This window comes from Ylistrum balloti, unplaced genomic scaffold (genome assembly GCF_031769215.1).
Source record: "Ylistrum balloti isolate Yb309-2 unplaced genomic scaffold, AGI_CSIRO_Ybal_v1 Utg369680, whole genome shotgun sequence".
NCBI lineage: Eukaryota > Metazoa > Mollusca > Bivalvia > Pectinida > Pectinidae > Ylistrum > Ylistrum balloti.
The window spans coordinates 102,993-128,518 of record NW_026781921.1 but is presented as its reverse complement, the minus strand read 5'-3'; the positions used below and the strand labels follow the sequence as shown (position 1 = coordinate 128,518).

Here is a 25,526-nt window from a genome sequence, read left to right as displayed (position 1 = left end):
ACCCAGTCTGCATGCCCGAGTCATTTTCCTAATACAATATGTAAAATGGAAGAAGCAAGCTAATACAGTCGTCAGCTGGAATACTGACTTTTCACATTACTACAGCGGTTATTTCAAAGTTCACCATAACTGTCTCTTGTGAAAACACTAAATCCCTCTGAAGTAAAGCGTCTCTCAAAATCGTGATGAATCTGGTGCAGGTAGATGTTTTGTTGGGTAGCAAGGACACCATTATTGGTAACATCGCACCATCAACACATCCATCCCTGTTTTTGTGTATCATCACAGAACAAAATTTTTCTCTAAAAAAGAGTGTCTGTCTATGAGCCTTCAAGTCTAACATCCTGTTGTAATTTTGGTAGAATCTTAGCGCGGCTTCAGTAGGGGAATGCCCTGTAACCCAGTAACTCTCGAATGTTGGTACCCGATCTATTATATCTCCAATATCATCATTTTTTGATAAATGTATTCGAAAATAAATCGAAAATAATTCAATTGATCGCTACCGATAAAGATATTCGAAAATTATTCAATTGGGTCTCCAGAATGATCATGGTTCTGTCCAAAAGTCAGCGGGATGTTGTTCAAAGTCTCCATTGTAGCTAGTCAATGCCGAGATACACATATTCAATAAACACGGTCATTCTTTTTCTTTATAGAAAACTTACAGCCAGCATGAAGGCCACCATGACCACCTCTACCTGTTTCTAAAAACATCAATTTGTACTCGTTCGTTCACCATCACGAAAAGACAGACTGAGATTAATCTGTATATATAAAGTACTATCCAAACTAGCATTTCCTACAAATACTTCTTTTGATCTAATAATTCGATGATATTTGAAATAAAATAAATATGTACACAATTACATCGTACTTTAATTAACAAATGGAATGATTGCCTTTAAAACCACAAGAACGATGGAATTGGTTCTATTTATGTGTAAGGATATCATTTGGTTATAAAATTATGATTTTATTTCCCCCGAAGCATCAAATATATGTTAACGAAAGTGTATTAAGCATTTTTAATACTTTTATAAGTATCTTATTTGTTTTCATAAAAGTATTTTATTATTAAGATATTATTTCAATAATAAAATTGTATATTTATATGTTTGGAGTCTATCCTTATCTCCACACACATATTCAATGACTAATCTTTACATTTTAATGTATCTTACAGGTCTCTAGTTTTATGATAAGTGACAAACATGAAAAAAAAAAGATTTAAAGTCACCCAGGTGAGACATGTGTCATGCAGGATAGGCTACACTAGGTAATTTTCAGATGCAAGCTAAGTGAGGATGAATCGTGCAACTATATATAGTTTTATGATATTCAGAATGATGCAAAAGGTAACGCGTATAGGGTGAAAACATATGTAGGGAGTTCTTATGTATCGCTACAAAGAGGTGATCATGACGTCATAGAGGAGTCAAATAAAATAACATGGCGAAGGGGGTTTACCATATACATTGTAAATGTTGCTATGAGAGCAACAAGGTATCTTAAACGTCCCCTGTTCCTTGCCCTAAGTAGAAGTTTTCTGGGAGTCAATGCCGCTTTCATTTCTTCCTTTTTTTATGGATTTTCAACGTTCCATGATCAAGTCACACTCTAGGGTTCCCCAATGGTCCCTGATCAGGTCATACTCTAGTGTTCACCAATGGTCCCTGATCAAGTCATACGCTAGGGTTCCCCAATGGTCCATGATCAGGTCTTACTCTAGGCTTCGCCAATGTTCCCTGATGAAGTCATACTCTAAGATGCCCGAATGGTCCTTGATCAAGTCACACTATAGGAATCCCCAATAATCTTATTTTAAGGTAATGTATTGTCCCTTGATCATTACGTATTGTTCTCTGATCAGGTCGTACTCTAGGAATCCCCAATAATCTTATCTTAAGGTAATGTATTGTCCCTTGATCATTACGTATTGTTCTCTGATCAGGTCGTACTCTAGGAATCCCCAATAATCTTATCTTAAGGTAATGTATTGTCCCTTGATCATTACGTATTGTTCTCTGATCAGGTCGTACTCTAGGAATCCCCAATAATCTTATTTTAAGGTAATGTATTGTTCCCTGGTCAGTTTATTTGTAGTTTACTAGAGTGCATCAGCTGATTCAGCTGATCCAGGTACTGAGCTGTTGTCTATTGTTATTAACTGGTTATTGCGAAAATCTGACTAAAATATTCATTTTTAGCTTATTTGGAGGTTCCTCGCTCCAATACACACCGTGTCAGTTGTGGGACGGGATTTGTACCATATAAGTTTACAATATGACAGTGCTCGGTTAACAGGTGTACTAATCATACTACCTACCTGCAAAGTCACAAACATATTCTATATGTTAATGGCTACCTAGTAACAGAACCTCGAGGCAGAATGTGATCGGCTAGTTTTCTGTCTACTCCACAAGTTTGACCGAAACACTCAGTCAAATATATGTTGATGAAACAATACTCTTGATTTTCCTAACGCAAAGAAAGCCATATACGGTTTGATACTATGGACCACGCGGCAATCCCACCAAGTAAAGGTAAGTGTTGGCAGCATCTCACAATATGTTGTTTATTTAGACAGGAATTAATAACGCTTTTCTTATTTATATAGATGTTTTAAATATATCTAGGTATTACATGGTTTTTTTCCTAAGTCATAGTGACAGTTAGTCACGGAGATAGTGTAATAACTGACTCCATTGTGTGAAGTTTGTAGTAGGCAGCAATCGAGATTACAAAAACAATAACTATTTATTATTGATAACAGTCAGTGTTAATTTAAGATGTGTTTTTTCTCTTAAATTAAGGTCATATTAGGATTGTAAGATAAACAGATATGTATATAGAAAGTATTGGTAGTAATGTTAATATGTGAATAATTTCAAGGTAAAATTAGGTATAATATCATTTGAAGAAAATACATGAAACGAAATTAAAATTTGCCCTGGTTTTACTGGTAGACTGAGTTCACATCTAGTTCAGAAATACTGATATTTTGCAGGCCTCAAATACTGAATCTTGACATCACAGTATGTGGTGAAGCAGGGTTGCTATTGATGTAATTGAGGTAACAGAGTTACAAGTTATGGGGGCAATGGTTATCTTCGATTTCAGTTATATAGACGATATGTTATTATGTGACTAAGTAGACAGTTCACAATAGAAAGAAATAAAATGATTGAGCCTATATTGTATGTAAATGGAAACACATCCACACGATGAGCTTAGAATCCAGCTTGTTATTGGCGATATCAGTACATTTCTTGTACTGAAATTCATGTCAGTAGAAAATATCACTGATAGATTTGAAGGTGTAGTGATATGCTTTCCGACGTTGTTTTGTTTTTGTTTTTGTTTTTGTTTTTGTTTTTTTTTTGGCTTTTAAAAGGTCGATAGAAAATTCTTTTGGTGTGTAGTCGTTTTGAAAACCCCGTCAAACTAAATAAGAAATGCTCTGTTTTGGAATATTCGAATGTCAAATACATCTCTATATTCTAAATCGGTACCCTTTTCATCAGAATTTAATGTAACATATCAATGATTCAACACCCACAAGCAGAATTCACAACCAAGGAGTTGAACATACTTGAAGATGACGTTAACCACGAATAAAAAACAACATTAAAATAAATAAATTAGAGAGAATAAACGATATGAAGATAAAAAAAAATATAGAATAATGTACTGTAGTGATTGATAAATGAATATATGAATAAATAATGTTAAATATAGTATTTATAGAGACTGAACTAAGATAACTTTATACGTGATTAAATGATAAAAATGTACTGTATACCCTTTGGCGAAATGAGTCAATGTCCGACACCGGTCATTGACAAATACGGGCATTAGTGATGTATCATTGTAGTGGTCAAGGTCGAGGTACAATCTTTTATTTAAACAGAACGAACAGATGGTTGGCCAAGCGTCTTAATTTTGTTGTTTATTGCTCAGTGACCAGTGGGCGCCTCTTTGAGAGTTGTTCTTGTAGTAGCTGGTGACTGTCTTAATGAACAACATATGCAGGGTAGAAGGCCCATTGCTTGTCGTCCAGAGTATCTCTTCCAGTTTACTTATACCAGATCACCATGAAAGGCGTATTCTTCACGAATTAGCAATGGTGACCTGTAAAGTGGTATAGATGAGCAGAAAACAGATATCTGACTCGACAGGATATGAAATATACTGTATAGGAGTATCTAAATTTCTTTCTTCATTTGTGCACATACACGTACACTATGGTCAAAATGTTTTCCTTTATCTATAATTCATATGAATAAGACACAAACAGAAAGTGCAAACATACTTTAGAGCGATAATTCGGGCGCAAAAAGTGCCAAAATACGATAATCGTTCAAAGATTTCACAGTAGTTTTCGTTACCAATTAGAAAAAGATGTATCCTTTATCTAGTAATTAGTTAAAGAGCACTAACCAGTTATTTGTCCATGTCAATGAATACGATAGTGTATAAAACTGTTCCAATATTTCCAAAACAGATAGATAGTCAGACGCTCTTACAACAGAAAGAAAAAATGGGAAATATTGTCATTTCATCAAATGATATGAAGAGGATGAGCATTAAAACTATATTTATACAAAAAGAGGTAAAACAATTTCGAAATCTCCATGTTTAAACAGAAACGGGTTTATCAGCTCGTGAGGTTTATTTGAGAATTGATTTGTATTCTATAATTGTTGCTGACACCTTTGAAGCCAATGTCAAATTCCGGTGTATTTTGTGAAGATGAAATAGAAAATGCCGACGTGAAAACAAAACCCTACATGTAATGTAAATTAAAATTCCATGAAAATATGAACAATATTGAACCCAACACCATAAACAGGATGCTACCATTAGGTTGGCGTGTAGTAATCAACGTTTTGGTTTACACATACTTTTTTTAATGTAAATGTAATATCATTCTATAGAAAACTCTGTGTCACATAAATGTGAAAAAAGTTATTTTTTTTTGTATATTTGTAACACATGTTGTGTAGGTCGAGATTTATCAAATAGTGGCGACATTGGTTAATTACATGCAATCTGATGTCAGTAATTAATTGGTATAAATATTTCATTTCATCAATCTGTATTTATACTATTTTATTCCTTCACTTTTTAACATACATTGACTTAAAAATTGTGTTTCATTTAATAGCTAATATAACTCCGGGTTAATTAGTTTGATTGGATATAAAGTTCCACCTGTTACCAACAGGTATCTATTAATTTCTGCCGTACAGTATATAGTGTTGTATTATTCTCCACAGTAAACAAACAGTGATTTATCTGTTAAGTGTGACGTGTAGATAACCTCTGTATAGAAAAGATGTCATTGATTGCAAAGTAACATAAGGTGAAGTTATTTTCATGATGTATAAAATATTCTCAATCAAGGTACAGACGTGAATGAAGTAAGATAAAATTAATCAGTTTCTGTTTATAAACTATTTATATAGATGAAACTGTTCAGTCTGAAATTAAACCGAGGGACGGTAACCGTTAGTAACTGAGGTCCCACTATTTATACACAGTTCTGGTGAAACTGCTCTGTGGGAAATTAAACCGGTAGACGGTAACCCTTAGTAACTAAGGTCCCACTATTTATACACAGTTCAGGTGAAAGAGTTCTATGCGCAATTAAACCGAGGGACGGTAATTGTTTATAAAGGTCACAAGAATTTTTTTAAAATCTTAAACAACCGTCCTTCTGTTTAATATTGAAAAAACAAATGCTAAATAATATTTCATAATTCGGTAAACCATGAAATGTCTCTGTTTATTACAGAATCTACAAGGTAATGAACATTCATTATACATATTTTAGATACTCCTCAGTGAAACTTTGTAAACTGTACGAAGAATTGGGTTGCGTGCTTTTGTTCTGGATGTAACTATGTGTATCGGCCTGTAACATTACCACTGCTTACATATCTAATGTTCATATGTTCACTTGAATCAGCTGGTCTAAATTCCAATTAAAATACGAGATTAATGTAGACAATTTAAAAACACATTAACTTCACTGCAGGTGTATTCGGGTGATGGGTTTTTTTACCTAATGGTAAATATAGATATAATAATTGTTTGTTTTTTTTCTTGCGTAAACTGACGAAGGGAAGTAAACCTCGTACCAATGGAGGAAGGGACTTCCTATTTCATTTCCATGATGTATTGTGACCGTGTATAAAGATATATGTTAATACTATTTATGTGGATATCTTGTGTTTAAAACTAACCCGAGGGAGATTATCCATTTAAAAAGGTCTCAATATCGATACACAGCTAATGATAATGTTCTGTCTAAAATTAAAACGAAGGGCTTTGACCGTTCGGAAAGGTCCCAGTAATTATACATTATTTCAGGTAAGACTGTTTTCTAAAAGTTTTTTGCATTTTCTCATATGCCCCAAACAGCTGTCATTCCGTATTAATATTAAATGGGAAAAGAGAGGAATGTCACTGAGATTTATGGGAAATATGGGACAGTTATACTTAATGAAGCAGATAAATTTATGATAATTTTATCCTGGTAATACCTGCAGTATTTTCTGTGTTTGAAGAAGGCACTACAATGTATAATATCCCCGTTTCCCCAACCTATGGTAATTTCGCAGTTGATACCTTATTTTCGGACTTGTTTAAAGTCCCAGAAAACTCCAAACACAGGGTTTCGAGGGATACAGACTGACGAAGTTTTAGTTCGGCATAGTGATCTCATTGACAAACATTTTCCTTCTTTGGTGCTCGTTAATATGCTTATTGGTCCCGTTGTTTATTTTGTTCTCGTTTGGGAACGTGACATTAATTACTTGGATAGACCAATATTGACATGGCTGTTCCTGTCGATGTCAAAGCATATGCTGACGCCTTCCTAAACACTTGGTATTATTAACTTTGAACTTTGTTCTTATTTTGCCCCAGTTTTATGTTTTGTTGAACTTGCGTGTGGACATGTTTCTGTTTACATGTTGATATTGTTGATATTTTCCTTCTATGTTTTGACACGTGTTTACGTAGATTCTACTCTTGCCATTGTAAGTGTTTTAGTAGATTCTCTGCATTGTACACAATCCTTATACAATATACTTCGATAACATTAACCCATCTCAGCAATCTGTTTTTGAATGCAAGCATATTGCAAAGCAACACATGAAATACCAACATGTCAACATCACCTTAATTTAAACTCAAAGTTGATAAAATCATATCAAAATACGAGCAAAAGAAATATCTACACTAGACTTTCGAACAAGTACAAGGAGAATAATAGTTAGATGGTGTTGTCTCTCTTAATGATCGATATTCTGTCTTTTTCAGGGTATGGAGCACGCCACACATTCACAATCCTTTCCTTTATTGGGTACTTCCATCTTTACGCCTTGCGGTTTAACATCAGTATTGCAATAGTAGCCATGGTTAACCACACCGACACCTTTTCCAACACAAATGTTACCGAGGTTTCCGAATGTCCAGATCCTGGAATCAACAAGACAACAAAGATTTCGGACCAGGTCAGGTATAGATTAAAATAAACAACAGTGATATAAACGTAAAGATTTTAATGCTTATTCTGTTTTCGTGCTTTTCATGCCGAAAGTATTGCACTAAAAATATGATTGCGCTAATTGTCACCTCTTTATATGATTTATTATTGATGAGCGAATTCATCTTTGCGCGATGGAGCTGAAATAAGATAATACACCAAAATTTGACCGCACTAAATTAAGTACGTTTGCTATATCTTCGTTGAACATTGATAGTACAATTACCTGTAACCAAATGTACATATAAAACATCGTTTTCATCACGGAATACTGATTCAAATGATAAATGCATTTCTTCACTTCATATACAAAGTATTGCAATGAAGGTTTCAAGCTTATTTATTTATTCATTTATCTATTTATTTATCTATCTATTCTTATGTTTCTTCTCATTGGAGAACATGATATGACATTATTGGAGTGGCCAAGATTAACACGGCGAGTGCCGTCGATGAACCAGAAGACGATTACTCTTCAGAAACACCTGGTCTTATTCTCTTTGTACTTTTTCATGAGTCTCCGGGTATATCTCTCTTCTGTTTATGATTTACCCTAATGTTCTTGACTTGAGTTTGGTTTATGATCACATGTTGACATGTAGGTATTTTCTCTCTCTTTTTTGTGAATGTAAAACAAAATCTGCATGGTTTTTCGTGTTGATTATCATAAATTCATATTCACATATCATAGCAAGGGCATATTTTAATCAAATGATACAAAAAGACATACATGTTAGTTGCCCTTTTCAATAATAATCAGACACCATAGCGCCAAATTGTGATATCATGAACTGCTGTCAGCTGGTGCGCTTTCTAGGATTCGTTCCTTAATTCTTGAAACCTCTTGGGTGGCTATGAAAATCCAGATAAATGGACAAAAACAAATGTAAAAAAACCACAAAACCACAAAATATGATAAATTTATAACTTCCATTCTCAAATGAATGTAAAAGAACTTCAAGCACATGCACATATTCTTAATTGTGTCATTATTCGAATGAATTAAATCTTGACACGTATAAGACGACATTTTCAGGCTACCTATGATTGGGATGAAGCAACCCAGGGGCTCATATTGAGCTCATTCTTCTATGGATATGCTTTTACACAAATACCAGGAGGGTTCCTCGCCGAGAAGATAGGAGGAAAGAGGCTGTTTGGGTATGGTATTCTCGTCACCGCCCTTCTTAGTCTTCTCACTCCTCTGTCTGCTAATGCTGGACCTTGGGCAGTGGTCATAGTGCGTGGCATGATGGGACTTGCAGAGGTAACTATTGCTGTAGGCTCCTTTCATTAATCACATGTTCTTAGAATATTCTATTATGCCTTAAAGATGTCTATCTTCATATTTTTTCGCTGTTTTGAATGATGATTGAAATAGCGAAACAGACAAATGACATAAATAGACAAATCAGTAGAAAAAATCTTCTGTTAAGTTAGTAAGACCCATACAACTGATATTTTCGTTAAATATCTGAGCAAAAGTATTGACACGCCGGGCCTTTATTTAAGCTAATGCACACATTCATTTGTATGTCTATCCATTCATAGGGTGTAACCATACCCGCCCTCTCGGCTATGCAAGGGAAATGGCTCCCAAGGTTGGAGAGGACGCTACTCTCAAACGTAGCTAATGCAGGTAAAATGTTGAAATGTTGATTGAAATTTAGGATTATAAAATTACCGTAAAATTATACATTTTCGTCGGATTATCTTTTTATTTGGCAGTCGATGGTTCGTACTCATCAAATCCATAAATTCTTAAATATTGTGTCAGTTTGAAATGTTTGAATAATTCCCATGACATTAACGAAATAAACGCAAACATCATTAAGTACAGTATCTTCAATAAACTTTTGCCGATAATAAAATAAATGCGATATAATGAACATCTCATTAATCATATTCCACTTAAACAAATATTTTACAAAATTCAACACAATAATCGTGCACCAAAGGAATAGCTGAATTACGTTAACTATACATGTACATACAGTATGTGGCAGTGCTTCAACAGTACTAATGTTGTTTGGCACACCACAGTTATATTCACTATTAAATGTTTCGGAAGTTTTTATCTTAGCTTTAGTTTAGACGTGTTTACCAAATAAGGAACGTATCAATAGGGATAAACTATCAGATCATAATGGTATAAATAAACTACTGATATAGCCAGTATATAACTACTGCGGATTAATACTATTTCACATGTCAGCCATACTTATTATTTCATCATTTCGACACTCCAGGTGCTCACTTCGGTAACGTGATCTGTTTGCCTATAGCCGGATATCTTAGCTATTCTAATGTATTTGGTGGATGGCCCTCCGGATTTTATATATTTGGTAAGTACCTGTAGTATGCCACGCATTTTAATGATCTTATTTATACCAACGATCGACGTTACTCCGAAAATCATCAACCCTATCAACCTATTCTACAATACCAAAGTGTTTTGCATATTAATTAACCATTTATCTTTATGGGGTTGTCTAATCTCGGAAGATAGAGGGGGTTCGTAGACAAAACTGATAGTACATCTCAAGTTACTGACACTTACTGACCCTTTTTTAAATTTGATTATTTTATTTAGTGTGTTTTCTATATAGGCGCCTGATTTCTATTATCTATAGGGGCGTAAAATAATATGCATTATTATCGTAAATCTAGCTAGTACTTGGGATGCTTGTATCAGGTTTAAGGAGACAAAGGATCATAAAACATGATGTTAATTACTAGTTACTATTGTCTGTATTATAATCATGTATTAATTTTAATAACAATATTCAATATCGGTTTATTTCCTACCTTTGCAGTAAATCTTTTGAATGTCGCGTGAGATTTCTTTTTCCTTCTTTCGTTCATTCTTTCATCTTTCCATCTTTCTTTCCGCTACATTCGTATCTTTCAAGATGAATATGTTTCTATTATATTGCATAGGCGGAGCTGCTATCATATGGTGTTTCTTTTGGCATTTTTTGATATTTGAATCCCCCGCACAGCACACACGTATTGCTCCAGACGAGAAGCAATACATCGAAAGCACGACGGGAGTCCGACATCTAAAGGTAGGTTTATTGTACAGAGGAATTGATGCGCCTATCAAAACTATTCTTTTTTTTTTATGTAAGAAAATCTAAATATCGGTACATTATTGAGTTTTTTAATTGCATGACCCCATATCTCTGCTATTTTTGCTTAGAGTTACCCGACGCCATGGAGGGCGATACTGACGTCATCAGCTATGTGGGCCATCATTCTGACAGCTTTCCTGCAGACCTGGGGTATTTACGTCACCCATACAACGTTGCCTAGATACATGCACAACATACAAAAGTTTGATATCGCACAGGTGTGTTTTAATATAATACCAAAATACTGTTACCAGATGTTGCAATCATTTTTAAAAGGAAGTTTTTTAACAAAAAAAAAATGTTTGACTTTGTGATATAAAATGTACTTTAGTCTTTAACATTAAACGTTTCCGTCTTTACAAACGTAAACAATTGGTGTTGAAGGATGGTCTCCTGATGGCGCTACCAAATTTGTTCAACATATTCGCAAGTGTCGTGGGAAGCTGGTTTGCAGACTTCTTGCTGAAGAAACAATGGTTGTCAACTGTGGCCGTACGAAAAATACTGAATACCCTAGGTACAGGCAACAAGGATCCTTTTCTAGTTTTTGTAGGATTTTTTATAGTACTAGATTTACAACAATGCAATGGGATGAAGATTTCTGTAAAACAATTTATTTTTTGCTTGGAATATCGCAAAACATAATATACTTTCGATGCGTTTCCTTCGGTTAAATAAAAGCAGATTTAAAAGTCATGAAAATAAAAAAAAAACTTTTTAAATTCTAATCAACCGTTACTAAAAGAAATTTTATGAAGTTGGTAAGGAATAATCATAACAATATTCATACAATTTTAACGTACAGTGAATGTATGTACAGGTGTAAGTGCATACATTGGGTTATTCTTTGCGTCTCTACATGACCTGAAAAAGAATCACATGGCTATTTTTGGCTTAACATCGGCCAGTCTTTAAAAAGACTATAAATTATTTTCAAAGTTTTCCAACGTAACAAAAAGTCCTGAATTGCAGGGTTACTTCCGGCTGCTCTATGTTTGCCATTTATCTCCCTTGCTGGATGTGACCATGTTGCTGTTGTCGCGCTCATTGTCTTTGGAAACGGAATGTTGGGAGTTTGTGGTTCTGGGATTTGGGTGAATATCCTTGATATTGGCAATAACTTTTCTGGTAAGTCGATTTTTGTATTAAAGGTATAAAATTGATCTGCTCTCCTAAATTTTCCGACCAAATAATATCAACCGGTAAATAAAGGGCATTATTATTGTCCTTGTGATAATTGTTGTACAAATATTTCATGTTAATTCAATTCATGTCGTAAATCAAAACCTACAACAACTGATTTAGTGATTTGTACTAATATTTTCAGTCTATCACTTCAAAATACAGCAGATAATCAGGAAATTACTGATATAAAGGAAGAAAAATGTTGATCTAAATGCTGCTCTCGTTGTATCATTTAAAATTATTTTTAGAAAATTTCTTTTTCATTCTGTTCTTCCTTTCTATCTTTCATTTGGCATATAGATTCTTCATTGATGATTATCGGCATGAAACACTAACTGTTATAAGGACGTTTTACTATTTGCACATATATATTGCCTTCATAACAATTATTAGTTATCATTGTTAATATCGGACTTCGTTACCTTGCCAACACTATTTCGAAGTAGGAAATGAAAGTATTTTTAGGACAAAATAATGTAAATGACTGCAAGTTGTTATGTTGGCTACTTTGATGACGACCTTCTCTTGTTTATATTATGATAGGATTAACCATGGGTCTGGCCAACTTCTCCGCAAACTTATCAGGAGTTATCTCCCCATACTTTGTTGGCCTCATGACGAATAATAACGTAAGTACCTCCATAACATGTTGACCTTTTGTATAAACCGATGTGTTCATCTTTGATTTGGGATTTATTTTCTAATTCATATATTATTCACCAAAACGAGGCTAATTCACATTCTCTGCCAAAGCTGGGTTAATTGATATTAATTAATTTTGATTTATTTTACAAAAATCGCGAATCAAAATTTTCGCTCTTGTTGGGCCAAATGGAAGCGTGAAGGGAAACCCATGTGATCGAGTCGTTGACCCCATACCATTTCACGTCCGTTTCGGGAATCGAATCCCGGACGTCTAGGTGAAGGGAACAGTGTACCGACCATCTTCATGTTTTCTACCAAAACTGCAAACTCGTGTGTTATCCATCTTAACTTGACTACATGAGTTATGTACTAAAATAGGACTCAATCAAATGCAAGCCACAAACACAAAAAGCTGCGCTAATTGATATATATTATATTTTATTATATATTTATTTTACAATAATTGCGAATCAAAATTTTCATAACTGAATCACATGTTATTTACCAAACCTAGGCTAAATCATGTGCATTTCACCAAATTCAGGCTTATTTGCATGTTATCCAACAAAACTGGACACTAGGCATTAACTAACTTACATGTGATCCGCCGAAACTGAGCTAAATCACGATTTACTCACCAAAACTTAGTCATATGTTATCATTGTTTAATTCATTATTAGGCTGTGTTGTACCTTACCTAAATTTGTTTTAAATTGTGTTATTCACTTACCTTATTCACTTGCCTTTTTCTACAGTCCACCGGAACTGTAAAGGTTATCTGTGATTTAGATTTGTGTGATACAAAAGGAACATATTCTTCAAAGAATTCTTCCTCTTTTTTTTTAATCAATTTAACTTTCCGGGTATCTGTTTTTTCTGTTATTCTGTTATTCTTTTCTCGAAAAGAGCCGAATTCAGAACCCCAGGAAGATATCAACTTTCACAATCATTATTGTGTATTAAGTGTTCTCTCTCAAATTAACCTTTTCTCTTTCAATATCACTGACGAGTCCCAGAACTGTGCCATCGAAAGATCTTACCTATTAGTAACTCTAATTAAATATTTTATATTTACAGGAAACCATGCACCAGTGGAATTTGATTTTCTATGTTTCTATGGCCTTCTACCTGCTAGGAATACTCATCTTTGTCTTGTTTGCCAAAGGATCAGAACAACCTTGGAATCGTTTGCCGCATGAGGAAACAGACACCGGGGACCAGACCTATGGTGATGGAGCCTCTTCAGACGAAAAAAGAAGTCAACCTCCTTGTTACAAAACACTAACGGAAAATATGTGAATGATAAAAACACCGCACAAGTACTGTTCTGACCCTAGACTACGTTTGGTGAAACCTTTTACGGACATGTTCAACGCAGCGCCCGTCTTACGACAGTTTACATTTGGTCAAGCCTTTGCAAGGACAAATTCAACGTACCACTCGTCCATAGTCTAAATTAGGTCACGCCTGTTTGGCTGTAGCGACTACATCTTCACGTTATATACTTTCAACTTGCGGAGAAGCTGTTAGCGACTTTCAACTTGGAATGTGTTTGACTAGTGGACCATAGCATGGGAAAGTGAATACATTCATTTCTTTCTTCGTTTTAACGAGTCATCATACGAATACATACAATTATATTTATCCTAGATAACCTAACCCTGCTGCCGGTATGAAAATCGAACAAGAAATCATGTAAGCGATGGGTGTCATTTATAACATCATAAAAACATTAGGTTTCACAACATCTTCAATGAACCAGTGAGTTTTTCCCGAACCCCATAATAGCTATGACATCATGGATGTTGAAATAAAAATAATTTTCCTTATAGGGATATTCTTATGTCATAATAATCTCATTGGGAAGAAATAGAATGAAATTCGTTATTTCATATTTTGTCAAGATCCTATTTGAATATTTATTGGATTAAAAATATGCATTACATAATTATTTAATCGGTTCATATGTTATCATGTAGGGTGAACATGGGTAATGAAAATATAAGACAAAGACGAAAATATGACATGATAATGAAAATAAATACAAGACACGGAAAAAAATAATGAAAATAAATACAAGTCACTTAAAAAAATAATGAAAATAAATACAAGACACAAATAATGAAAATAAATACAAGACACTGAAAAAAATAATGAAAATAAATACAAGACACGGAAAAAAAATAATGAAAATAAATACAAGACACGGAAAAAAAATAATGAAAATAAATACAAGACACGGAAAAAAATAATGAAAATAAATACAAGACACGGAAAAAAAATAATGAAAATAAATACAAGACACGGAAAAAAATAATGAAAATAAATATAAGACACGGAAAAAAAAATAATGAAAATAAATATAAGACACGGAAAAAAATAATGAAAATAAATACAAGACACGGAAAAAAATAATGAAAATAAATACAAGACACGGAAAAAAATAATGAAAATAAATACAAGACACGGAAAAAAATAATGAAAATAAATACAAGACAAAGAAAAAGGCATTAATGAAAGAAGACAAAAAATGAAAATAAATGTGAAGCAAGGAAAAATATATGGAAATTAATATAAGACAAAAAAAAAAAAAGAATAATATAGTAATTAATATTACTTTCTATGGATCCAAATAACTACATCTCTATTTATCATTTCCTGACATGGATCGTAAATAATTCACCGTATAGTCCGATGGATCCCAACTACGTTTACGTTACATGGCAGAGTTTGTAAAAATCGGAAAAAATTAAAACTAAAACATATTTTGTCTAGGACATCATTAACGAATTATGGGTTTTAATAGATATCAATTATCCGTTATAAACTCACAAAAAACACATGTAGGCTTCACATGCATTGCATAGTCTTATTGACGTTAATATGTTTACAGGTATTAATATGAAGCTAATTTCTTTATCGCTTATGTTAATATCAATTTCGTAACTGCTTTGTTAACTGCCATTATTTATAAATGTATGTAAGTTTATTATATTTAGATTTGATCGCCGCTGGTGTCCGGTGACCACAGTATCAGACGAACATTGTAATGATGGGACTATAATTACACTGGTCTGTTATATTGTTATGATGGGACTATAATTACACTGGTCTGTTGTATGGTCATGATGGGACTATAATTACACTGGTCTGTTGTATTGTTATGATGGGACTATAATTACACTGGTCTGTTGTATTGTTATGATGGGACTATAATTACAATGGTCTGTTGTATTGTTATGATGGGACTATAATTACACTGGTCTGTTGTATGGTCATGATGGGACTATACTTACACTGGTCTGTTGTATTGTTATGATGGGACTATAATTACACTGGTCTGTTGTATTGTTGTGATGGGACTATAATTACACTGGTCTGTTGTATTGTCATGATGGGACTATAATTACACTGGTCTGTTGTATTGTTATGATGGGACTATAATTACACTGGTCTGTTGTATTGTCATGATGGGACTATAATTACACTGGTCTGTTATATTGTTATGATGGGACTATAATTACACTGGTCTGTTGTATTGTTATGATGGGACTATAATTACACTGGTCTGTTGTATTGTCATGATGGGACTATAATTACACTGGTCTGTTATATTGTTATGATGGGACTATAATTACACTGGTCTGTTGTATTGTTATGATGGGACTATAATTACACTGGTCTGTTGTATTGTTATGATGGGACTATAATTACACTGGTCTGTTGTATTGTTATGATGGGACTATAATTACACTGGTCTGTTGTATTGTTATGATGGGACTATAATTACACTGGTCTGTTGTATTGTTATGATGGGACTATAATTACACTGGTCTGTTGTATTGTTATGATGGGACTATAATTACACTGGTCTGTCGTATGGTCATGATGGGACGACTATAATTACACTGGTCTGTTGTATTGTTATGATGGGACTATAATTACACTGGTCTGTTGTATTGTTATGATGGGACTATAATTACACTGGTCTGTTATATTGTTATGATGGGACTATAATTACACTGGTCTGTCGTATGGTCATGATGGGACTATAATTACACTGGTCTGTCGTATGGTCATGATGGGACGACTATAATTACACTGGTCTGTTATATTGTTATGATGGGACTATAATTACACTGGTCTGTTGTATGGTCATGATGGGACTATAATTACACTGGTCTGTTGTATTGTCATGATGAGACTATAATTACACTGGTCTGTTGTATGGTTATGATTGGACTATAATTACACTGGTCTGTTGTATTGTTATGATGGGACTATAATTACACTGGTCTGTTGTATTGGACTATAATTACACTGGTCTGTCGTATGGTCATGATGGGACGACTATAATTACACTGGTCTGTCGTATGGTCATGATGGGACGACTATAATTACACTGGTCTGTTGTATTGTCATGATGAGACTATAATTACACTGGTCTGTTGTATGGTTATGATTGGACTATAATTACACTGGTCTGTTGTATGGTTATGATGGGACTATAATTACACTGGTCTGTCGTATGGTCATGATGAGACTATAATTACACTGGTCTGTCGTATGGTCATGATGGGACGACTATAATTACACTGGTCTGTTGTATTGTCATGATGGGACTATAATTACACTGGTCTGTTGTATTGTTATGATGGGACTATAATTACACTGGTCTGTTGTATTGTTATGATGGGACTATAATTACACTGGTCTGTTGTATTGTTATGATGGGACTATAATTACACTGGTCTGTTGTATTGTTATGATGGGACTATAATTACACTGGTCTGTTGTATTGTTATGATGGGACTATAATTACACTGGTCTGTTGTATTGTTATGATGGGACTATAATTACACTGGTCTGTTGTATTGTTATGATGGGACTATAATTACACTGGTCTGTTGTATGGTGTTATGATGGGACTGATAATAATTACACTGGTCTGTTGTATTGTTATGATGGGACTATAATTACACTGGTCTGTTGTATTGTTATGATGGGACTATAATTACACTGGTCTGTTGTATTGTTATGATGGGACTATAATTACACTGGTCTGTTGTATTGTTGTGATGGGACTATAATTACACTGGTCTGTTGTATTGTTATGATGGGACTATAATTACACTGGTCTGTTGTATTGTTATGATGGGACTATAATTACACTGGTCTGTTGTATTGTTATGATGGGACTATAATTACACTGGTCTGTTGTATTGTTGTGATGGGACTATAATTACACTGGTCTGTTGTATTGTTATGATGGGACTATAATTACACTGGTCTGTTGTATTGTTATGATGGGACTATAATTACACTGGTCTGTTGTATTGTTATGATGGGACTATAATTACACTGGCCTGTTGTATTGTTATGATGGGACTATAATTACACTGGTCTGTTGTATTGTTATGTTATAATTACACTGGTGATGGGACTATAATTACACTGGTCTGTTGTATTGTTGTGATGGGACTATAATTACACTGGTCTGTTGTATTGTTGTGATGGGACTATAATTACAATGGTCTGTTGTATTGTTGTGATGGGACTATAATTACACTGGTCTGTTGTATTGTTATGATGGGACTATAATTACACTGGTCTGTTGTATTGTCATGATGAGACTATAATTACACTGGTTGTATAGTCTGTTGTAATTACACTGGCCTGTTGTATGTTGTGATGGGACTAATTACACTGGTCTGTTGTATTGTTATGATGGGACTATAATTACACTGGTCTGTCGTATGGTCATGATGGGACGACTATAATTACACTGGTCTGTTGTATTGTCATGATGGGACTATAATTACACTGGTCTGTCGTATGGTCATGATGGGACGACTATAATTACACTGGTCTGTTGTATTGTTGTGATGGGACTATAATTACACTGGTCTGTTGTATTGTTATGATGGGACTATAATTACACTGGTCTGTTGTATGGTCATGATGGGACTATAATTACACTGGTCTGTTGTATTGTCATGATGAGACTATAATTACACTGGTCTGTTGTATGGTCATGATGGGACTATAATTACACTGGTCTGTTGTATAGTCATGATAGGACGACTATAATTACACTGGTCTGTTGTATTGTTGTGATGGGACTATAATTACACTGGTCTGTTGTATTGTTATGATGGGACTATAATTACACTGGTCTGTTGTATTGTTATGATGGAACTATAATTACACTGGTCTGTTGTATGGTCATGATGGGACTATAATTACACTGGTCTGTTGTATAGTCATGATAGGACGACTATAATTACACTGGCCTGTTGTATTGTTGTGATGGGACTATAATTACACTGGTCTGTTGTATTGTTATGATGGGACTATAATTACACTGGTCTGTTGTATTGTTATGATAGGACTATAATTACACTAGTCATGTATTATTATAATGCTCTGATCATTCATTACATTTACTGCACTGTATGAAAATAAGTTCTATTTTCTTCGATCAATATATCCAGTTAATCAATAAACAATACGGAAACGTTATGTAATTAGTTAAGTGACATTAACGTTTTTTCAATGTTATCATGGACGATATGACATTAGAAATAACCCCTTCATCTAATAGACTTAGAAATCTACTACATTTAATAGTTAGAGTGTGGTGAACGTCTTATAGGCGCTATCAGTCCGTGAAAGATCTACCTACAGTGGAAGTGTTACCAAGCACAGAATGGTATTATATGGATGACGACGGGGCATCATTGGCCTTATTGAAAAATAATTTATTCAATCAATACAAAAATGATAAAATAGTTTATTGTCTGATATTATAATTAGCATTCAATTATTAATGTATGTGTCCGTGTACGAATTCCTGAAGGTACTACCTAGTCGACTGAAGGTGCTTTTAAAGGTTTCTTATCAAACAAGATGTACTAGCACAGCTCACATTTCCCATCTGCTTCTGTAACAGCACAGCGTCTCTATACAGTATTTACCTACTTTGTAATTCCGATAAATCTTGAGCGGCAACCTGCCATGGAATATTTCAAAAGTCATTAAATACTGTTCAGGACAACTGGCCGTTGGTATCTTATGGCGCCAGAATTTATACACCTTATGACGTCACACCATGATGTTACCATCGTCGATCTGCCAACCATCACCAGCCAATCAGCGCTGTGCTGATATGATTTAACAATTCTGTTGAATACGTGCATTGTCGACGAAGGACCTGCATTATGATGTACCTCGGTCGTCGACGACAATGCCGATTTTGCGATCATATGCAGACTGATATATTATAATGCTGCACGATGGGTACGTGCTATAGGTTTAAAAACTTTAAGTAATTAGTAATGCATAGTCAACACGTAGATTGAATTATATAGCGAATATATATATTAAACAAAATGATGTATTTCCAGTTGGTCGAACAGCTGACCGCACCATGCTGCTAACGGGCTACCACGTGTATTCAATAGAAGCAAACTGTCCTTGAAATGATTTGGTTGCTAACCCATGAGTACCTGAGCTATATGGCTGTTCTGTTTTATTGAAACCACCACTATCATAAAGATTTGGTTTTTTGTTTTCTTTTTTCATTGTTTTTCTATGTTTATTTATTTATTTATATATATTTTTTGTCTTTTTGTCTTTTTGTAAATATTTCATGAACATCCATGGTCATCAAAGGTAAAAGTAGAAGCTGAAAAAGAAGAAGAAGAAGAGAAGCAAAAAAGAATAAAAGACCAAAAATTATCACACAATACATATACATATTCTAAAACTCGAGTTAAAAATATTCATTTATACATTATTTTTAATGTACCGTATCCAATCAAACTGCACTATACAGCTGTTTCGTCTTTCCAGGAATTATCAGTGATGCTAAGGACCTGTGTTTAAAACTGAGGAGGCGACTGCTAAAAATCAAACTTGATGTAAAAATCTTGACAGGGAGGAGTACTAGCCCTATCGTTATGTAAATTTTGCATATTTTGGTGGTATACCTTGGATGGTCGGGTGCCGCAGTGGTAACGCACTCGCCTTTCACCTAGCCGACCGGGGTTCGATTCCCGGAACGGAAGTGAAAAGGTAAGGGGTCACCTGCCCGACCACGTGGGTTTTCCTCTGGCACTCCGGTTTCCTCCCGCAATAAGACCCCTTTTAATTTAATAAGGATGTAAATTGGGAATTTTAAATAAATGATTGCACATCTTGTTTTATGTTGTGATAGCTATTATTAAGATAAAATTAATTTTATAAAATTATCTACCTGACAAAATTCTTCACCTAGCATCCGGTGTTCAATTTCCGGTTTCCTCCCATAATAAGACCCCTCGCGCGCCTACATCCGGGCCAACAAGAGTGATTAGTATAAGTTGACATAACTTGTTTCGCAATTGTTGTAAAAGAAATAAAGTTTCTATCTATATATACCTGTACACTAAATTGACACAGATACTGCTTTAGTGCGTGTCAGATGATGTTGCTAGACTGTTATCAGAAATATTTCATTAAGTATGTGAAATTGAGGTATTGTAAGACATCACGAGAAAGCTGTAAACAACTGAAATGACTAAATCCAGGAACATGACATAAAAAAAACAATAAACTCAGCTGTTATATTTTTAATGCTTTATTCAGAAACATAGATCAAAATAGCGATCTCCTTACACTGATCAAGGTACCGGCGATTAAATGACAAAGCCATCACAATGGTATTGTTAATCTCACGGTCCGTACTCTTCTTTCAATCCTCAAAAGGTGATAACTTTCCACTGATAATCAATACCATTACCACAGCCGGCACTTATAGACGGAAAAGAATAGCTTATATTTAACTGATAAAGATATATAATAAGATCTGACACCAAATGCAGCAGGGTAGATAGAAATTTTGATTTTTAGAAAATTTTAGAGAGATTGATGAAGAACATCGACACTGAAGGCAACCGAAGGTCACGCTTCTGTTTCTCATATTACTTTAGCAGATACCCGGAGAAGGTTGTAAATTTTCCACGGATGTAACAGTTGCTTGTTGTAAATACTGCCGATATTCCAATATGTGCCACACCTGATTTCTTCATTTCAATAACACCAGTGTTACCGAACGACGTATAACCATTAGAGTCATAACCGTAGTTACTGACGATAGTGGTGTTGCCATGATAAAGAGTTACAGTACAAGGCTTGGCGTACGAATATTCGCTAGCTTGGAAATGGAAGGCGTAAAGCCCATCAGCAGGGGCAGTGAACACACCAGTTGCTGAGTTGTATGCATCTCCGATGTTCGTGATGACTTTGGTAAACTTGAGAGAGCCACTAGAGCGAGGACCTATGTTACTATCAGACAGGTAGGCACTAAATGAAATCTCCTTGCCTGCAATGTACAAAATATTCACAAATACGTATAGTTTTCGAATCAAAGCAGATACTTTTACTTCCTAAAACATTCTTAACACACAAACTCAATTTTCAGAAAGATTTCCCTCCCCCTTTAAAGACGCTGTTTCCTTTATATGCCTGTAAACCGCCCTCTAATCATTCATGGGGTCACAATTATGGAGATCGTAGCGTCCCATTTCACCAGAAGTTGAGGTTGACAAAGCTATAAGTTTATTGACCTTTTTGATTGAATATTACGTATAGAAAAGATATGGTAAGACTAACAACTGATTGAGGAATGGATAGATATATGGCGAAATGAATAGAATAGAAACCAACATAACCAATCCGAGTGCTCAGTCTATCTCTCTATATATAAACAACTCAAAAAAAGACAGGTCTACAGATAATACATCAGAGTTCAGAATTGCGTCCCATCACCATTTTTTTAATCTTAAGGAAAGTGGTTAATGAAGAATGATGCTGAACTTCTTTCTTTACTCTAGATAAAAGGATTTCGTGCAATAAAACTTTCACGGAAAATGATCGTAATTCTATCAACCAAGCAACAAAGTTAAACATCGCGACACTGCTCATAGACACACGACTAAAGATATGATGTTGGAAGTCTCAAGTGTATTGCAAGAACGCTTCAGTCACTGTTTACGATTGTGCATAAAATTGAGGAAAATGTGTCAATATGAAATGGAGCTGAAATCAATTCCTAATTCAAGATATTATATTATAACAAAAACAGTACTTTAAAGCTAGATAAATTGTCAAAATGGTAACAACATCACAAAACATTATCCATTATTTGTCTGCATGAAACTCGTCAATTGTCAATCATTAAAAATACGAACACTCCAACAAGCCAAAGTATGGGCAAAAGAGAGATTTACACGGAGACTAATGAAAAAGTACAAGAAGAATACGACCAGATGTTCCGGAAGAGTAAGCGTCTTCTGCTTCATCGACGACACCCGCCATATGAACCTTCGCCAGTTCAAGTAAGTGTCTCGTTCTCAAATGAGAACAAGGTATAAAACAATGGAACCAACAGGTAGACCAACGAGTTTCAAACACTCCTTTTCATGTGCACAAAGAAACAAAATATTTCTTTATGACATCACTATGACGATTATAAAACTTTCATTATCAGTTGACGACTTCTTGCACAAACATCGTGATAATGGGAATAGGTCTTTGAATATCGCATCAACTTGACATGTATTATTTTAACTTTGACACATCTGGTTTCAATTTTGACATATATAACCTTAAATTTGAGATATATAATTGAATTTGGCATACTAGTCGATCTAGGTATATACTGTACCTCTTGGAAAGTCTGGTCTGCTCTCCAGTTTGGCCAGTCGTGCCATGAGGTTGTCGAGTTTGTCATCCATACGGGCCATTATACATCCGTATTCTTCTTTCTCTGGATCGACAGTGACGAATTTCTTTCCAGGTAATCCAGCATCCAGACCCGGTGATAGCAGCACGAAGACACTGAACAGTGTAATTATTGTCGACATGGCTGAAGAAAAGGTTTGAAACAAGTTACTGACAACAATCGTATGTAATTGGTGCCAATATCAGCGCTTGTTGTCCCTACTTAGATATTCCTCAACTTTTATAGTCTACAATATCGATGTAAATCCCCTGACTCCGAGCTGTTACCGTCATTAATATCATTTTAGGAACATCTTGATCTGGTTTAATATAATTTAACCTGATCAACCGTTCTTGAAAATGATACGGACGATGAAGATATCAATTTTCTTTAATTTGTTAGGTCGATATTTATCTGTTTAGCTATTGAGATTAATCATCAATATTCTGGTTGATTTATAAAAATACAGATATTTACAAAATTATTTGATTCTGTCCAAGTGTAACACCTGCTGATACTTCACTGTCAACGTCGCCTGTATATGCAACTGTTGTCTTCTAGGTCTGGTCAGTCAGCCATGGTCGTTTTTGAGACTGAAGGGGCGATTATGAAGTGTAAAATTTGGGCGGAATAATGTCAGTATCTATTTATTGTTTCACATGGTGCTTCATATATGTATACTAGAAATAAATTATGTTTTTTTCATGATATCTAAGAAATCACTTCGTTTACTGTCATTTTTGTGTCGGATGTTCATGATGGCAACTGGTAAATGAAATAACAAGAGGCCAACGGGCCTTAACGGTGATCTGACATAAAATACCAGATTTCAATTTTTGAACTTGAGAAGAAGTCGAAAATGTTTTTTGTTTTCAAGATGGCGGCCATGTTAGATTTCGAACCAACCCGAAATTAAGAAACTTTGGTCAGGATCATGTCACGATCATTTCATATAAGTTTCAGCTCAATGAGATATTTAGAACTTGAGAAGAAGTTGAAAATGTTTACGACGGACCCTTCGGTCAGATGACCTAAAAATGTCGAACGTCATTTGTTTTCTTTAATCCTCTAACGAGTATAAAAAATGTTATTTTTCTTTTAAAAAAGTAAGATTTTAAAAAGGCTTTCTAGATGTTGAATGTTAGCTATTAGATTATTTCATTTATGGCTATATACCATACATTATTTTTCATTTTCAAATCACACTTCTAAATATGTTCATAAGTCAATGTATGTTACACACCAAAAAGTGTAAAATAACTCCGACAACCAATGTATAATTGTTGTTTTAGTATAAATGATACTACATTAGGTACGTTTGGGAGTTAAAGCCCATACGCCACTTTTTTATCATTTAAAATGTAATAAAAAATTATATTCTTTGTTTCTTGATGAATAACATTTATTTTTCATCGAAACGCCCTCATTTAGATATCGAGGTTTCCACGATACGAAATGATGTATAATTATTATTCATCCTTCATTGATGTCAGTTAGCTTGACCGTTGTTTACCTTGTTCACATTTGAGAACGAGACATTACTTACTTACGTAAACCATACAACATGTTACCCTGATATTTTCATGCTAATAATGCTGTTCGAAAATTTTTTAATTTGATTGATGTTTCCTTCTCATCGTTAAATCAGAATGACCAATAGAGCTAATGGTTCTTTTGTCATTTTGGTGAAAGTGGACTTATTTCTTCATGGCTGTTGTGAGTGCACAAATGGGATTTTTTGTTGGTTTTTTTTTCAATATTGATTTCTTTTATTTTATTTTTTTATCATTATTATTGCTTTCGGTTTTCTAGCAAGTTTCATAATATGAAAAGTGTTAAAATGATACCTTTTTTCATATATCTCGAGACAACGTAACATGCTGTGTATGATAGTGTTACCGAAATTAAACACCAACCCCACTACCAAGTAAACAAAATTGTAACAGGTTTTATCAGTCGAAGGTAATAAGATATATATAAGGAATGATTTGATCCTGATTAATGTGACACGTGGTTTTGACGGAATATCACAGACATTTTTGACGTATGTGATGTATGTTTACCAGTCGAGTATACAGCAGGTGTTTGTCAGTAAGAATCACCAAAACATTATCCATTTCTAAAGAAATTAGAGAAGATAATTCAGGTGTTTGCTTTCGTGGTATCATTAGATGTATAGTTCCACTAGGCTATAGTTTTTTCACCAAATGTGGTCATACGTGCTTGATTTCGCTATCAC

The 25,526-nt window shown here is 34.4% G+C and overlaps 2 protein-coding genes across 2 annotated transcripts; one reads left to right on the top strand and one right to left on the bottom strand.

Annotated features, from left to right (window-relative positions):
• Nucleotides 1–2,515: 2,515 nt before the first annotated feature.
• LOC132564385 (sialin-like) lies at nt 2,516–13,821 on the top strand. Its single transcript, XM_060229040.1, has 11 exons — nt 2,516–2,546; nt 7,333–7,526; nt 8,595–8,825; nt 9,110–9,197; nt 9,808–9,903; nt 10,499–10,626; nt 10,761–10,910; nt 11,077–11,209; nt 11,665–11,820; nt 12,421–12,506; nt 13,600–13,821. Exons 1-11 carry the CDS (start codon nt 2,516–2,518, stop codon nt 13,819–13,821), a joined length of 1,515 nt encoding a protein of 504 aa, XP_060085023.1.
• A 7,664-nt stretch (nt 13,822–21,485) lies between these two features.
• LOC132564375 (cerebellin-2-like) lies at nt 21,486–23,429 on the bottom strand. The gene is made up of 2 exons (XM_060229032.1): nt 23,231–23,429; nt 21,486–21,886 (listed from the first exon to the last, which is right to left on the bottom strand). The coding sequence occupies exons 1-2, from the start codon at nt 23,427–23,429 to the stop codon at nt 21,486–21,488; spliced, it is 600 nt and encodes a 199-aa protein (XP_060085015.1).
• Between the last annotated feature and the right edge of the window lie 2,097 nt (nt 23,430–25,526).